The sequence below is a fragment of the Delphinapterus leucas genome, chromosome 1, assembly GCF_059928025.1.
Source record: "Delphinapterus leucas isolate spDelLeu-1000000601 "Yukka" chromosome 1, BTC_Dleu_Yukka2, whole genome shotgun sequence".
In the NCBI taxonomy this organism is placed as follows: Eukaryota; Metazoa; Chordata; class Mammalia; order Artiodactyla; family Monodontidae; genus Delphinapterus; species Delphinapterus leucas.
This window is the reverse complement of record NC_143129.1, coordinates 90,751,521-90,769,714: the sequence shown is the minus strand read 5'-3', so window position 1 is coordinate 90,769,714 and position 18,194 is coordinate 90,751,521. Positions and strand designations below refer to the sequence as shown.

The 18,194-nt window shown below is 36.4% G+C and overlaps 1 protein-coding gene across 5 annotated transcripts in view; it reads left to right on the top strand.

The window, feature by feature from the left end:
* MAGI3 (membrane associated guanylate kinase, WW and PDZ domain containing 3) overlaps nt 1-18,194 on the top strand; it is a 272,982-nt gene that overhangs the window by 177,141 nt on the left and 77,647 nt on the right. For all 5 annotated transcript variants that reach the window (XM_089917629.1, XM_022584032.2, XM_089917642.1 and 2 more), the window contains exons 3-4: nt 3,967-4,086; nt 12,335-12,544. In XM_089917629.1, coding sequence (XP_089773755.1) covers nt 3,967-4,086; nt 12,335-12,544 — 330 coding nt within the window. The remainder of the gene's footprint in view (nt 1-3,966; nt 4,087-12,334; nt 12,545-18,194) is intronic.

Genomic DNA, 18,194 nt, shown 5'->3' with positions numbered 1-18,194 from the left:
TGGAATACATCTTACAATACATGAAATCTTTCAATTATAATTGCCAGTTTTTTTTTTATTTTTTAGGGATAAAATAATGGTGCATTTTAGAAGCTGTTGATTACTTAGATTTGATGAAGTAATGTAGTATCCAGAATGTAAAGAACTACAATTTTAAAAAGGCAGGCAACCCAGTAGAGAAATGGCAAAAGACTTGAACAGCCACTTCACAACAGAAGAAATCTCTGTGGCTAGTAAATATATGAAAAAGAATGTTTAACCTCATAAGGCAGCTGCACATTAAATACAGAGTGAGATGCCTTTACATACTTAGCATGTTGGCAGAAGTTTAAAAACCTGATGACAAATATTGATGTGGACACAAAAGGATGCATATGATTTCCTTCATATGAAGTTACAAAACAGGCAACACTAAGCTGTGTTGCTCAGAAATGCATTACTTAGTTAAAAACATTTTTAAAAGGAAAGGAAATCATCACAAATGTCAAGATGGTGGTTACTTTGGGGGTGGAGGGAGAGATTTATGATTGGAGGCACACAAGGGGGCTTTTGGCACCCTGGTAATGTTCTGTTTCTTCACCTGGATGAGTTTGCTTTATTATTACTTGTTAAACTTTATACATATATATGTTTTATGTGCTTTTCTGTATATTTCAGAATAAAGCAAAAAGGAGGGAGGGATCAGTTATATCAAAGGTTGTTGATTGGCCAAGTAATGTGAGGACTGAGACTTGACCATTGGGTTAAGCAAAGTGGAGACTGCTGATGCACATAACAAATTGTCTCAGTGGGAGTGGTTGGGGCAGTGATCTGATTGGAATGGGCCCACGAGAGAATGAGAGGAGAGGAATTGGAGACTGAGTTAGCAGAACTTGGAGGAATTTTTATGTAAAAAGGAGAAATATAGTGTTGACTGGAGGGGATGTACAAAGCTTTACGTTAAACATATAGAGTATCAGGAGAATAGAAAGGTAAATTTTCTGGAATGCTGATGGCAATGTGGTAGGGTAGGGGAAGGTAGAGAATTTTTTATGTGTATGAGAGTACATGTTTTGAGGGGGAAGAAGTGAAAATTTATAATACATTTGTAAAAAGAATGAACATTAAAGCTACTTTGTGAGTCTTGGAAATATATATGTTGGAATCACACATAACATTTTATGTCTGTTAACGGAACGAATCATGAACACCATCTTGCTCAATGCCACATTGCAGAAAGAGAACAAAGCCCAGAGGGATTAAGTGCTTGCTTGAAATTGTACCATTAATAATCATCCCAGACTAAAACGCAGAGTTGCTCCTGCCCCTCGGGTCAGTGCTTTTTTAAATAGTATTATCTATTATATGGTTTGCTCTTATATTGGGTTTTATGTAGTCATTATGTTTTATAGTAGAGTTTATTTAGATAATATTTAAATTAGCCTTTGCTGCATAACAGACTACCCTAGAACTTAATGGCTTAAAACAACCATCATGTATTATTTCTCATGATTTCATGGGTTGGCTGAGCTCAGCTGGGCCCACTCATGTTGCTGTAGTCACTGGAGGCTCAGCTGGGGTTGGAAGGGCTAAACTGGCCTCACTGACGTGCCTGGGGCCTTGGTGCTGTTTGTTGGTTGGGACTCTCGGCTGGACATCTGTACATGGTGGTGGGACTATTCCAAGGAGGCAAAGATGGAAATCTAGACTCCTGAACTTGCACAGCATCACATTAAATTATTCAAAGCAAGCTATAGTCCAGTCCAGACACAAGAGGTGAGGCAACAGGCCCCATCTCTTGATGGGAGGAGGTGCAAAATATGTGGCCATGTTTTTCCATCTATCACAGCTGCTAATCATAAATTTAATTGCTGAATTTATTTTCTAATGTTAACTTTTACTTAATATGGAACTAAAAGCTGTTGATTTGGGGAATCTAACATTGTAATTTTAGTCAGTATATGAGAAACAAAAATTTGATAATGAAAAAATGTTAAGAAAAAGGGAAGTTATGTTTTCCTAATTAATTTCGTATCCTGTGTGATGTAAGACAAAGAAATGCTCATTTTTATAAAAAGCTGGGTAAAAATAAGGGAAAAATTCATTGATTACAGTCTTTGTTGCTTAGAATGTTGGCTTAATCATTATTTTCTGAGATCATCACCATTAATATTTTATCATCATCATTGTGGATTTTTTTCACATGTTACAAAATGTAATAGAATGTAATGCCACTAAAAAGTAAAAGCAATTAATAGTTTCCCGTGAATTAATTTATAATAATGATAACATTGCCAGGCCCTGTGCTAATTACGTTTGTAAAATTTCACTTAATTTATTTGACAACTCTCTATATTGAGTACCTACTGTGGTTCTTACATGGTGCCAAGACTTGGGGCTATTGCTCTGAACCAAGTAGACGTGGTCCCTGCATATTGCCATACCCTAGATGGGAATCAAGGAAGGTTCTCTAAAGAAGCTTTCTAGGCCAGGACCTGAAGGATGAGTAGGAGTTAGCTGAGGTAAGAGAGAAAGGGAATAGGAAGTCTTCCAAGGAAAAGAATGGCTTGGACAAAGGCCTTGGAGTTAAGCGAGTACAAGGAAGATGAAACAATTGGGGAAAAAAAAATCTATTATGACTAAAGCCTAGAATGTGAAAGGCGTGAGGCAAGAAAGAAGCTGAAGAGGTAGCGTCTGGATTTTATGCCAGGATCATGGGAACCATTGATGGGTTTGGAGGTTTTTCACTCAAGATTGTTTTAGAAAAGTCACTGGCTGCAGTTTGGGTAAGGGGGGTAGCCAGGGAGAAGAAAGGGTTGACCCTGGGAGGCCACAATACAGGCCATAGATAATGATATGAATTAAGTGAGTGTGAGAATGAAGACAAGTATATAAATCCTACAGGTATTTAGGAGATGGAATCAACCAAATTTTGTGACTGGATGTGGAGCAGAGGGAATAACCCAAGGTGACTGACAGATTTCTGGCTTGGAGTGCTATTAGCAAATAGGGAGCATAAATAGAGGAATAGGCTTGGGAAGGCATCCTTGGCAGGACAATATCCCAACCCTATTTCCAGGCTAAGTACCTGGATCTCTTTTTTGTATTCTCTAGTATTTGAAATATTTCCAATATCAGTTCAAAAAAATATTGATTCTTGTTCAGTGAAATTCAGTAAAATATAGCAATGCTGCCATAACCTGAATTTATATCTTGGATCTGAAAAACATTTTACTTTGGCATTAATTCCTTAATAGATAGAAATTTAGTGCTCTGTTGCTGTAGTGAATTTCATTAAGCAATTTACTGCTTAATGTTTTGAAATTACTTGAAGAGAATAATGGCTAAGAAGCAATATGTGAATTCCTATCTTAAGCCCTAAGCCCTTTATTCATTAGTCTAAAATAATTTCATAATTAATACTTGTTCAAGTTTTTTAAATGGAGCTCAGTAAAGAGTTTTTAAAAGTTGTTTTTCTTTTTTTATTGTCCTTTAGTAAGTAGAATGTTAGTTTACATTTATGCTAACTCTAGTAAGTAGAATGTTAGTTTACATTTATGCTAAGGAAGTAAAAATATGTAAGGTAGCTACATGAAAATGAAGCCTATCCTTGGTGGACTTATCTCTCCTTCAAATGTTAAGTAATAATAATTGAGGTTTAAAAGAAGAATTAACTGTTGTGTCTTGGAAAGTTAAGTTTTCTTGGACACTAACATTTTAATCTTTGTAATTTTGAATTTCATAGCCATCTGTAGCTTTTATTAAAGTATATTTACTCATCCTACATTATTTATTGTCCTACTTTCACCTAGGAATGTTAATTTGCCTAAAATTCTCTGATCATCACTCTAGAAGATACAATATATTCAATAGTCTGTTTCCCATGTGTTCTCTATAAAGTGAATTTTCTATTATTCTCAATGTTTTGTAAGTTTAAAAGCACTTTACAACCTATTTTTTTCTTGTTGTTTTTTTTTTTTTCCTTAGGCACTACAAGGGCCCCCAGGGATGGGGAAGTACCAGGGGTGGACTATAATTTCATTTCTGTTGAACAGTTCAAAGCACTGGAAGAGAGTGGAGCATTATTAGAAAGTGGAACGTATGATGGTATGTCCTCAAATATTGACAACAGCAACCCAGAAAACTATCTGATTGATTGGAATTATTTCAGAGGGAATTTGGTCAGTAAAATACCATTTTTAAAAAGTTTTTTCTATCAGTCTTTGGGAGATTTTTCTTTTGATTAGGCTATTTGTAATTTACTAATTAAAATGGGATTAAACAATAAGCAAACACATTCTATATTATAAAGTTGATTGTGAACAATATACTAAAATCATTCAAACTGGCCAGTATGCATATTTCAGTGGTAATTCACATTCATCATATGAACTCAACAAGCATTTGTGAGTTCTATTTCTGGTTGGAAATAAAAATACTGTACAATTTTTAAAATCTATTTATACCTTGCCTCTCTTGGAGAAAAGAGAATATAGATTTGAGGAGGAAAATAACAAAGACAGAAAAATTGGTTTTCTTTTCATAACTCTTTACTCACTTGATTCTAGGAAGTACTGATTTAAGATCAATTTCAACTTTTAAATGATTCTTTGCTAGATCTTTTTATTTTTTATCTAACTCTTCCCTGGCAAGCTTATGTACTCCCAGAGCACCCTGTACTTTTCCATCATTGCTTTATCAGCTATTATAATTGCCTTTTTCAAAAGCTCTGTGAAAGCAGATATCATGTCTTTCTTACTCAATATTATCTTCAGTGCCTAGAGATGGTGTTCAATAAGTATCTAACCATGAATTGAGCATATCCAAATATGCATTTGTGCTCTATCCAAAAGAATAATTTCTCTCTTTAGCTGTACCAAGAGCTCAAAACAGAGGAGTCTTCATTTACTTCTTTCTTTTTCTCACAGTTTTCATCTAGTGTGTTACCAAATCTAGTCATTTCTTCCTTTGTAGCAGCTTTTGCACTGCCTTCTTTTTTTTTTTTTTGATTTACAATGTTGTGTTAGTTTCAGGTGTACTTCTTTTTTTAACATCTTGATTGGAGTATAATTGCTTTACAATGGTGTGTTAGTTTCTGCTTTATAACAAAGTGAATCAGTAATACATATACATATGTTCCCATATCTCTTCCCTCTTGCGTCTCCCTCCCTCCCACCCTCCCTATCCCACGCCTCTAAGTGGTCACAAACCACCGAGCTGATCTCCCTGTGCTGTGTGGCTGCTTCCCACTAGCTCTCTATTTTATGTTTGGTAGTGTATATATGTCCATGCCTCTCTCTCACTTTGTCACAGCTTACCCTTCCCCCTCCCCATATCCTCAAGTCCATTCTCTAGTAGGTCTGTGTCTTTATTTCCATCTTACCCCTAGGTTCTTCATGACCTTTTTTTTTTTTCTTAGATTCCATATATATGTGTTAGCATACAGTATATGTTTTTCTCTTTCTGACTTACTTCACTCTGTATGACAGACTCTAGGTCCATCCACCTCACTACAAATATCTCAATTTCATTTCTTTTTATGGCTGAGTAATATGCCATTATATATATGTGCCACATCTTCTTTACCCATTCATCCGATGCTGGACACTTAGGTTGCTTCCATGTCCTGGTACATGATTCTTTTTGACTTATAGTTTTCTCAGGGTATATGCCCAGTAGTGGGATTGCTGGGTCATATGGTAATTCTATTTGTAGTTTTTTAAGGGACCTTCATACTGTTCTCCATAGTGGCTGTACCAATTTACATTCCCACCAACAGTGCAAGAGTGTTCCCTTTTCTCCACACCCTCTCCAGCATTTATTGTTTCTAGATTTTTTGATGATGGCCATTCTGACTGGTGTGAGATGATATCTCATTGTAGTTTTGATTTGCGTTTCTCTAATGATTAATGATGTTGAGCATTCTTTCATGTGTTTGTTGGCAGTCTGTATATCTTCTTTGGAGTAATGTCTATTTAGGTGTTCTGCCCATTTTTGGATTGGGTTGTTTGTTTTTTTGTTATTGAGCTGCATGAACTGCTTGTAAATCTTGGAGATTAATCCTTTGTCAGTTGCTTCATTTGCAAATATTTTCTCCCATTCTGAGGGTTGTCTTTTTGTCTTGTTTATGGTTTCCTTTGCTGTGCAAAAGCTTTGAAGTTTCATTAGGTCCCATTTGTTTATTTTTGTTTTTATTTCCATTTCTCTAGGAGGTGGGTCAAAAAGGGTCTTGCTGTGATTTATGTCATATAGTGTTCTACCTGTGTTTTCCTCTAAGAGTTTGATAGTTTCTGGCCTTACATTTAGGTCTTTAATCCATTTTGAGTTTATTTTTGTGTATGGTGTTAGGAAGTGTTCTAATTTCATTCTTTTACATATACCTGTCCAGTTTTCCCAGCACCACTTATTGAAGAGGCTGTCCTTTCTCCACTGTATATTCTTGCCTTCTTTATCAAAGATAAGGTGACCATATGTGTGTGGGTTTATCTCTGAGCTTTCTATCCTGTTCCATTGATCTATATTTCTGTTTTTTTGCCAGTACCATACTGTCTTGATTACTGTAGCTTTGTTGTATAGTCTGAAGTCAGGGAGCCTGATTCCTCCAGCTCCATTTTTCATTCTCACGATTGCTTTGGCAATTTGGGGTCTTTTGTGTTTCCATACAAATTGTGAAATTTTTTGTTCTAGTTCTGTGAAAAATGCCAGTGGTAGTTTGATAGGGATTGCATTGAATCTGATTTGGGTAGATTGCTTTGGGTAGTAGAGTCATTTTCACAATGTTGATTCTTCCAATCCAAGAACATGGTATATCTCTCCATCTCTTTGTATCATCTTTAATTTCTTTCATCAGTGTCTTATAATTTTCTGCATACAGGTTTTTTTGTCTCCTTAGGTACGTTTATTCCTAGATATTTTATTCTTTTTGTTGCAATGGTAAATGGGAGTGTTTTCTTAATTTCACTTTCAGATTTTTCATCATTAGTGTATAGGAATGCAAGAGATTTCTGCGCCTTAATTTTATATCCTGCTACTTTACCAAATTCATTGATTAGCTCTAGTAGTTTCCTGGTAGCATCTTTAAGATTCTCTATGTGTAGTATCATTTCATCTGCAAACAGTGACATCTTTACTTCTTCTTTTCCGATTTGGATTCCTTTTATTTCTTTTTATTCTCTGATTGCTGTGGCTAAAACTGTCAAAACTATGTTGAATAAGAGTGGTTAGAGTGGGCAACCTTGTCTTGTTCCTGATCTTAGTGGAAATGCTTTCAGTTTCTCACCATAGAGGATGATGTTGGCTGTGGGTTTGTCATATATGGCCTTTATTATGTTGAGGAAAGTTCCCTCTATGCCTAGTTTTTATCATTAATGAGTGTTGAATTTTGTCAGAAGCTTTTTCTGCATCTATTGAGATGATCATATGGTTTTTCTTCTTCAATTTGTTAACATGGTGTATCACGATGATTTATTTGCATATATTGAAGAATCCTTGCATTCCTGGAATAAACCCCACTTGATCATGGTGTATGATACTTTTAATGTGCTGTTGGATTCTGTTTGCTAGTATTTTGTTGAGGATTTTTGCATCTATGTTTATCAGTGATATTGGCCTGTAGTTTTCTACTGCCTTTCTTTTTACTATCATCACCTCATTGTAGGCTCACTGGACTAGCTCATGCTGGCTGTCGCAGTTGATCTCATTTGTTCCAGTATCTTCCCTCTCACCAATCCCCTCTGCTCGTTGCTACTATGCTAGTCCTCCTCAAGTGCAGTTCTGGTCATATCTCTCTCCTTCAGAATCTTTAATGATTTCCTTTTGCCTGCTAAGTTTGACCCAGCCACCCTTTCTGGGCCTAGCTCCCATGACTCATTCATTCATTTATTAATTTATTTGATCCTTCTTTCATACTATGTGCCAAGCACTATCAGAGGGGCTAGAGATGCTGTGCTGAGCAATATTGAAATGATACTGCCTTCATAAATCCTATATCTTAGTGGGAAGGCAGTCAAAAAACAAACAAAATAACCCAATCGAGATGTTATGAAGGAAAGGAAACAAAAACAAGGGATTTAAAGGAAATAATAGGAATATCTTATTTAGATAAGATGGCCAGTGGAGACTTTTCAGAGGAAATGACAGCCGCTTATTTTTTATTTTTATGCAAATAGCCTGCTCTCATTCACCTCCCTCCTATAGGCAACCATTCTGATGTGTTTAATGTATATGTTTTTGTTTGCATGTGTTCTTACAAAATGTATATTGTGTCTTGTGTACATGTATTTATTATTTACATCTGGGCCATGTTCTACATGTATCTCATTAGTTATTAACTGTTTTCACGTATTACTACTGTGTTTTTTAGATTCATCCATGTTGCTGTACTGTATTTGCATGTAATTCATTGTTTTTTAACTGCTGCACAGTACTCCATGTTGTGAATCCACTACCTAACGATTCTCCTAGTGACAGACTTCCAGATTGCCTGCAACTCCTCATCACCACAGATAAATCTGCAACATCCTCACACACGTCTTCTTACAGACCTGTGTGAGAATGTCTGTGGAATATGTATCCAATTGTTGGGTTATAAGGTATACCTATAGTTAACGTGATAAAGTAGCTCTGGGTAGCTCTGCAGTCTCTATTCCCGTCAGCAGTGCCATAGGGATTTGCTTCTGTAGCAGATGTAGTAATGACTCCACATACTCCTCAACACTTGGCATCATCCAGCTTTATAATGTTGCCAATCTGATGGTTGTAGAAGTGGTGTCTCATTTTAATTTTAGTTTCTCTGGTAGTCAGAGAGTTTGAGCATCTTTTCATATGCTTGTTAGTTTTCTTGGACTAATGCAAATTGTCTATTCATTTGCTTTGTTCATTTTTTAAAAAGTGGGATCTCAATCACATTCCAGTTTATAGACATTCCTTAGTTATTTAGATATTGATCCCTTATTGGATATAGATATTTTCTCCCATTCTGTCACCTAATAACCTTGTCCTTTGTTTCTTCATTAAACAGAAATCCTTAACTTTTGTCTGTCAAATTTATCACTGTTTTCCTTATGATTTATGCTTTGAAGTTTCGTTTAAGAAGTCGTTCTCTGCCCTTAGATCACAAAGATATTCCTCTACATTTGCTTCTGTTATGAACATGAACAGTCATCCACCCTTTCACAACCATAAGATTGACAGAAATTTTAAAGACTGATAATTGTGGGAAATGGAAACCCCCATACACAGCTGAAGAGAGTATATAATGATACAGTCCCTTTGGAGAGCATCTTGGCAATAGCTAGTAAATTCAAAGATGCACCTGACTCTGACCTAGCAGTTCCCTTTCTGGATGCCTACTATAGAAAAACCCTTGTCAATGTACATATGCAGACATGTACCCGAATAGTCATTACAGTGTTGTTTGAAACAATAAGGGAATGCAACCAACTCTCTTTTAGTAGAGGAATTAATAAAATACCTTTTAATTTGTTCATAAAAATGGACTATTATATAACAGGTGACTAGAATCTACATGTATCAACAGGAATAAGTCTTAGAAATACAGTTGTATAAAAAGAAGATTGCAAAAGGATATGGACAGTATACTGTCTAGAAAAAAAGATACGTAATGTCATAAACACTCCATGAAGCTTTTATTAAAGCAGTAGTGTTTATATGTTATGTATGCATATACATATGTCCTAGATGTACATAATATGCAGGGAAATGACATATACCAACATAAGGATAACTCAGGGAGAAAGTGGGAAGAACAGAGACAGGAAATTAGGCCGTTAATTATATATGTGACTGTATATGTGTGTCATTAAAGAGGGGAAAAGGGGAGACCTGAAAGGAATCTGGCAAAAGTTAGTATCTGGGGATGTGTAAATAAATAAGTAAATAAGTTTCTAATACTATTCTAACACTATTGTATATGATTTTATATAGGTTTAAAATATGTAATGGTTGACTGTTCTATTGTAAAAATGAAAACCCTTCAGAAAATAAAAAAGAGAAAAAGAAAAATCTCCAAAACAGCTTCAAAAAGATGAAAAACTTTTTCTGTGAATAACTATAGTCAAGGTTCACAAACCTTGTAATTCTTTACCTTCCAGTGTCTGAAATCTTGATATTTACCAACAATTCAAGAAAAATAGATCCAATTTACTTATAAGCAATGCTAGTTTTCTTTTTTAATCTAAGCCAATAATTTTTTTAAAATAAGGAAACTGCCAGAATTTATTATGAAGTTCTAAGTTCTTATCAGTGATTATGGATATAGCAATCACAATATCCTGAATTTCTCTAATTTTCACCCTAGGGTCATATAATAATTACTAAGTATACACTGTAAAATGTGTTTCTAGTATTTCCTGTAAAACTAACATCCTTAGAAAAACTGGACAAAAAAAGCAAAAGTGGACTTTTAACTTCTTCATGGTACATCAAAATTTCTTGGATGATTATTGGACATCATGCAGGAAAAAATGAGATCCTAGAGCATCCTATTCCCCAACCAAACCTCTGTTTGGAGCATTTCTGTGCCGTCTGTCCCAGAGAAATGTGAACTGGCTTTTTCATTGGTCGTTGCTTTACTTATGGGCCAGAAAGTTTGCAGAGATCCTCTTCGTCTGTTTTAGTATGAAACTTTCCATCCATCTGCATGACAGGAGTAACTCCATTTCAAACGTGGATTTGGAAGCAAGGAAGTAGTTGAGTGGGGAGAGGCAAGATGTGGTTGAAAAGTCTTATTATTTTGATTCCATTGTCTTGAGTATTTTAATGACAGTTACCTCCCAAAGTCAAATTTGCAAAGAATTTATCTTAATACTTTCCCCCTCAAAGCAAGCACGACTTAAGGTAAACCATGTTACTTGTAGATTTGCCTCACTGATGTGGTGAACAACCTATGTTGTTGTTTTTTTTTTTCATCTTGGAAAAATAATCCATTATATACCCCATTAATTTACTGTATATGAATGAGCATCTTAATTACCTCCTTAGGAGCCAAGGAATTTGGAGATTTGTTTTAAAATAAAAGAAGAAGATGATGAGTATTTTATTCCCTGTCCATGTTTATCTTTCTATAACATCAGCATAGTGGTTGATATATAAGGTCAAAACTAGCAGGAGCCACAAACTTTTAAGGTAGCTAGACCCACTGGACATTTTCCATCGTACGTGGCTGCCTATTGGGGACTACATGGAAAACTGAGCAGATATTCAGTTGTTTTCATTCTATTCTGGGACATTCATTTTTACTGCAAAAATTACTGATTTACAAAGACACAGACCTACTAGAGAATGGACTTGAGGATATGGGGAGGGGGAAGGGTAAGCTGTGACAAAACGAAAGAGAGGCATGGACATATATACACTACCAAACGTAAGGTAGATAGCTAGTGGGAAGCAGCTGCACAGCACAGGGAGATCAACTCGGTGCTTTGTGACCGCCTGGAGGGGTGGGAGGGAGGGAGGGAGACGCAAGAGGGAAGAGATATGGGAACATATGTATATGTATAACTGATTCACTTTGTTATAAAGCAGAAACTAACACACCATTGTAAAGCAATTATACTCCAATAAAAAAAAAGAATCTTAAATTTTGGTTAGAAAAAAATAGTTATTGATAAATTATAAAAAGGAAATATAGAACTAGACAAAAAAAATTACTGATTTACAAGACAACATATTAAAGTATTTCTTGCTTTCCTGAGTGTAAGCCAATATTGAGTTATGCTAATAAATTCTCTATTCAATAAATTGCCAGATAAAATAACATAATTAAAATGCTCAGAAAAACTTTAAAAAAATTAACTTTTACATAAGCAGCCTACATTTCAGAATAGACTGGTTGGTTCTTAGCTTTATCCTTTGCCTTTATGTTTCCTTATTTTACCAAAATAGTTCATTATGTTACATATCAGAACAAAATTATTTGAATTAGTTTTCTCCTCCTTTACTCCCACTTTTTATGCCAGTTAGTCTTACACAATAGCATTGATGCATTTAAATTCAGAAATTAGGCCCTAATATAGAACTCATGCAAAGCAAGCCCTGTAGGAATAACTAACCTACATACGTAAAGTCAACTTCCTGGCCTTAGTACAAATAGTCTTAAAGTGTTAGATAATGTTAGATAGTATATAGTGTTAGGACACTTGAGAAATAAGTTCTTCCTGGTCTTTCTACCTCCTCCTCTCCCAAGAAAAAGTGCTTTGGCCTCCTTTTGGCCAACGGTGGGTATTCAAAACCTTCCGTATAAGATAACAGGGCAGAGACATACACTAGATCATTTTGTTCTGACTCTCAATTCAGCATTCAGCACTTTCAGCAGCTGTTATTTTGTCCACTTCAGGAAACTTCTATGGAACTCCCAAGCCTCCAGCAGAACCCAGCCCTTTCCAGCCAGATCCAGTTGATCAGGTCCTCTTTGATAATGAGTTTGACACAGAATCCCAAAGAAAACGAACTACATCTGTCAGCAAGATGGAAAGAATGGACAGTTCTCTTCCTGAAGAGGAAGAAGATGAAGACAAGGAAGCTGTTAACGGTAGTGGAAATGCAGGTTCGTCAATAGATGAACAACTTCTGGCTGATCCTTAAGGTTGACTTTAATATGACACTGAATTGGAAGCAGTAAAATTTTCCACAAAGCACATGCAGAGAAAGTGATGGGATTCTCAGGGTTTTTTTTTAAGGTTTTGCATGAAACAGTGTATCTCTGTTGACTGTCTTGTAAGCTGAAGTGAGTTGCTCCAAGTGGCAGTTTTGATAAATCAATTATAAACTATCATTAGTATTGATAATAATACAATATGCCATTACCCTGCTGCCTAAAAGATTTGAGATTCATTTCTGGTGCTTGAATATGGGAATCTTGTTGGCCTAAGTCCTACTTTACAGAATTTGAACAAAATGTAGACGTGTTAAGATATAGCCTTCAACCAAAACAAAGATTTAGAAGTATGCTAATAAATATTATCTGAAAGGTTTGTTAGCAATATTTTGAGTTTAAATTCTGAATCACTCAAAGAAAATTTCCAAACTTGACTGCCATATTTTTCATTAAATGCAAAACCAACAGAAATTTAGTGGTGGAGAATCTTCTCCTTTTGGGCACCCCTAAATAGTGTAGTGATTGCTTAGGACAGCAGTCCCCAATCTTTTTGGTACCAGGGACTGGTTTCATGGAAGACAATTTTTTCACAGACTGGGGCGGAGTGGGTGGATGGTTTCGGGATGGTTCAAGTACTTTGATTTATTATGGGCTCTGTGCAGTCAGACCTCTCTGCTAATGATAATTTGTATTTGCAGCTGCTCCCCAGTGCTAGCATCACCGCCTCAGCTCCACCTCAGGTCATCAGGCATTGGATTCTCATAAGGAGCGTGCAACCTAGATCCCCCGCATGTGCAGTTCACAGTAGGGTTCGCTCTCCTAAGAGAATCTAATGCCGCTGCTGATCTGACAGGAGGCGGAGTTCAGGCGGTAATGCGAGCGATGGGGAGCGGCTGTAAATACAGATGAAGCTTTGATCACTCACCTGCCCCTCACCTCCTGCTGTGCGGCCCAGTTCCTAACAGGCCATGGACTGGTACCAGTCTGAGCCCCGGGGGTTGGAGGTTGAGACCCCTGGCTTAGGAGATTCTTATACTGCTAATTAAGAGTATAAATAGGAAACCACAGAATCACAGCAGAACTGATTTCAGTGCTATTTATGATAATAATTCCATTCAAAACACTAGAATATAAGCTTCATAAGGGTTGGAATTTTTGCTTGTTTTGTTCATTGTGGTATTTCTTGAGCCATAAACCATGTTTAGCACATAGTAGAAGCTAAAAGAATATTTTCGTTGTACTAATAAATGAAAAAATTTGATTATATCTTCAAATTTGCAGAATCCATTACCATATCATTTTCCCAAAGTATCCTGTTGTTTTCCTTTATCAGTTATTAAAATTTGCTATTATCTGTTGTTTTAATACATTCATTGCTTGTGTCCCCCTCCAGAGTGTGAGTCCTGTTTTATGGTCCTAACATTTCACACGGTTGTGTTGCAGATACGCTCAATGAATTATACCAATATATTTTGGTGAAAACGGGTCTAAAAAGGTTTAGGTGAATTCACATCTAATTCTTTAGAGTTGTTAAGGGAAGTCATATCCTAGAGACTTTTGATGTCAGCTTTACTCTCCCACAAAATTATGTTAACATTTTTAAATGCTTAAGACTGGGATTAGAAACCATGACTCTGTCCTCAAATGGGAATTTATATGTTCTTAATTTGAAGGAAAAGAAAATGCCCTTTTTTTAAACTTCCTAATGCAGAGCCTTTCAGTGAGCACTGCAGTTCCCTTAGAGGTAAACCCATCTGTAAGCTCCATAGTTTATGTTTGTCATGTAAGACAGCTGTTAAACCAGGTGTTCCAGACTCTTCACTGTTAATATTTAAAGGGAGTGTATCCAAGAGTGTGTGGGAGGCAGTTTGTACACTCCTTCTTGTGTGTAGGGACCATAGGACTCTTCCACTGGAGCATATATTTCTTTGTAACAGAATATATTCAGAATATTTTAAGGAAAAAGCAATAGAAGACATGGCTAAAAGCCCTTGGTCTTTTCTGAGTAAGTACTAACCATGCTTGTTAACTTATTCAAAGTTGCTTTGTGTATTGCTTTGGGGGACTAGAATCCCTGCCTTGAAAGATTAGTAAATTGCTGGGGATGGAAGTAGGAGAGGACAGGTGGAGGTTTATTTGTATATACCAATATGTATATTATTTTATATCTTGATGAGAATTAACGTAAGAATGCTAATATGCTGCAATAGGATGACACATGTTATATAATAATGCTAAAAGTTTTTCCAAGAGTTGGTGTTATATAAAAAACATTTTCAAATCATTGGCTATTAAGCAAACTCCTTTATGCATTCTCTTGAAACTATATTCAGAAAAGTATTATTGCTCATATAGTTGCTTCTACTTTCCTCCAGTATATATATCCCAAGAATGTAACTCCATTCCAGATTGACTTATACATTGGGTGCCTTTTAATTTCTATCACTTTTTCTGCATAGAGAATAAATCATGTGTTTCATTCATATTATTCATTTAGCAAATATTTATTGAGCACCTGCTGGGCTACTAAGTGCTAGGCATTGTTGTAAAAGCTGGAAATAAAGCAGTGAACAAAACAGACAAAATTCCCTGTCTTCACGAACCTTACCTTCTGGTGGGAGAGACAGAATTATCCAACATAAATGAATAACATATAGTATGTTAGATGGTGCTAAGGAGAAAAAGCAGAGTAGGGGAAGGATAAAAAGTAGCGGTGGCCAAGGTTTGCAATTTTAGATAGAGTGTTAGAGAAGACCTTACCAAGAAGGGGACATTGCAAGAAGTGAGGTAGTGCTCAAAATATCCTGGGGAAGAACATTCCAGCCAGAGGGAATTAGAAGTACAAATGCCCTGAGGTGGGAGCATCCCTAGATTATTCAGACAACAGCAAGGAAACCAGTGTGGTTGGATACAATGTGGACAATCCATTATATGTGGTTGGGGCAGAGTGCTGGAAGGGAATAGACTAGAATAGTAACAATGAAGTCAGTCAGATAATGATGGGGGTGGTGTGGTGGAAATGTGTATTATAATAGGATCTTATAGGTCATTGGAAGAATTTTGCTTTTTATTCTGAGATGAGATTTAAGTAGAAGAGTACCATGATAAAACAGCTTTTAACGTAACAGGCTCATTCTGGCTACTGTATTGAGAAAAGGCAGTAGGAGGGCATGGACATAATAAACAGGGGTACCAGTTAGGAGGTTATTGCAGTAATTTAAGTGAAAAATGGTGGCTTAGACCCAGTGAAGGCATGAGAGGTAAGAAGTGTCCTGAGCCAATAACATTTGCCAACAGACTGGATATAAGGTGTGAGAGAGCAGAGCCAGAGGTCACTCCAAGGGTTTTAACTTGAGTATCTGCAAGAATGGAGTTGCATGTATTGAGATGAGACAGGTAAAAGGAGTCAGTTTGGGTTGGGAATGGGAGCTATGGTTGGGATATTTAAGTTTGAGATGTTCATTAGACATCCAAATGGAAATGTGCTTGAAGTTGGATTTAAAAGTCTGTGTTCTGGTCTGAAAATCCACATTTGGACACCATCAGCATATAGCTTATATAACAGTGACACAGTGAGATCACCAAGAGAGTGAGTGTAGAAAGAGAAAAGATCCAAGCACTGAACCTTGGGAAGACACTCTAATATATGGAGATCATGGAGACAGAAAAGAGGTAGAAGGAACACCAGGAGAGTGTAGTGTCCTGAATGCCAGGGGGAAGAGACTGTTTCAAGAAAGAGAGGTCCATCATGTCAGATGCTACTGATAGCTCAAGTAAGATGGGCACTGAGAATTGATCATTGGATGTAGCTATGTGGAAATGACTGGTGATCTTGCTAAGAACAGTTTTATTGATGAGAGATCAAAAGCTTTGTTGGAACGAGTTCCAGTGGCAAATGGAAGAGTGGAAGTGGAGGTAGCAAGTATAAACTCTTTCAAGGAGGTTTGGTGTAAAAAGGAGAGAAATGGGACGGGGTTGCTTGAGGGGAAAGAGAATTGCTTAATTTCCTTTTAAAGAATGGAGAAATAACTTGTTTGTTTGTCTTGAATTTCTATCTTTAAAAATGGCAAAAGTTTCAACTATCCCCAAAGAAAGTCCTCTGAGGCACATTTTGGATAAGGAATCTGGTTACAGCTATGAACCAATGGGTGAGAGGAAGATGATATTTTATTGTAACAACGTGTGGCCACAGTACCTGTTAGGATATACACAGGGGGTTTAGGCAGGGTTATCTTGGGACCCTGTGCCCCATATACTGCCACCCTTGCTATTAGTTATGTCATTTATGGTCTCCTGTGTCGTTGGTATATGTAAAACCCTAAGACTAAACTTGAGGGTTTATTTAGGATCTTCTGTTTGGGTTTTTGGTTGCATTTTGTTAAAAAAAAAAAAAAAAAGATGGATGTGACCTACTAGGTAAGAAAGATTGGTGGTGAGAGAGAGAGAGAGGGAATTGCTGTAGGCAAGAGGGGATGGAGATATCTGCTTAGAAACACAGTTCTTCCACTGTAACAGAAGGTAGAGTAAAATGGGCACAGTTGCTATGTAGATATAATGGTGGGAATTTGTGGAAGTTCTGTTTGCTTCTGTTTTCTCAGTGATATAGGAAACAAGGTCATCAAATGAGATTAGGGATAAGGCAGAAGTAGGAGAAGATTTAAGGAGAAGAAAGGTATGAAATCGTTATCTAGGAGAGTCAGAGCGAATGGACTAAAGAAATGCCCTATGATTGTCATACATCATTAAATGCCCTCTTGAGGCTACTGATCATGAGTTAAAAGTGAAGTAGTTACTATCGCCTGCATTCAGCTACATATACTGGCAAGGAGTATGTGGAGAGTAAGATTTAAGCAGAATTATAGTTCAGCCAGTCAAGTGTGGTGAAGTAAAGTAGGGAAAAAGGAATCGGGAGTATTTACAAAGGAGTGATTATAGTGGTTGATCATGGAATTTAAGTTGGGTAGGTAGGGCAGTGAGGACATAGCTAGGGGATGGATGGTGGTGAGGAACAGTGAAAGGCAGTAAGTAGTAGGATTAGTGGATTATAGAACTTGGTTGGATAAAGGATGGTTGGAGTGGAAGTACTATAAAGAATGACATATAATGATATCTAAGGCCTCTTCTAAGAGTCTCTGATACTGAAGCATTGCCCAAAGTTTGGAGTTATTACAGTTATATTATCTTTTAAGTTCTAGAAACAACTTTTAAGTGCATGAATTGTGAACTCCCTAGAGAGTTACCAAATTTTAGTATTCTTACCTACATTGTGGACTTTGGAACTCTAAAAGGATTTTAATATTACCAACAGAGAATTATATTTAACAACAGTAAGTCTATTGAGTTTAATTTTTAAAAATTTGTATCATTTTAAAGGCCTGTGTTAAATGTGCACAAGGCAGCTTGTTAAAGCAGTTAAGAACATGGACCCTTTAAATTCAAATCCTAGCTTTGCTGTTTATTAGCTGTGTAACCTTGACTAAAATAACTTATTAACCTTGCTGGGCCTTAGTTTCCTCTTCTATAAAATGGCAATAGTAATAATGTATACTGACAGGGTTGCTGTGAGAATGAATTATGAGTTAATATATGTAAAGTGCTG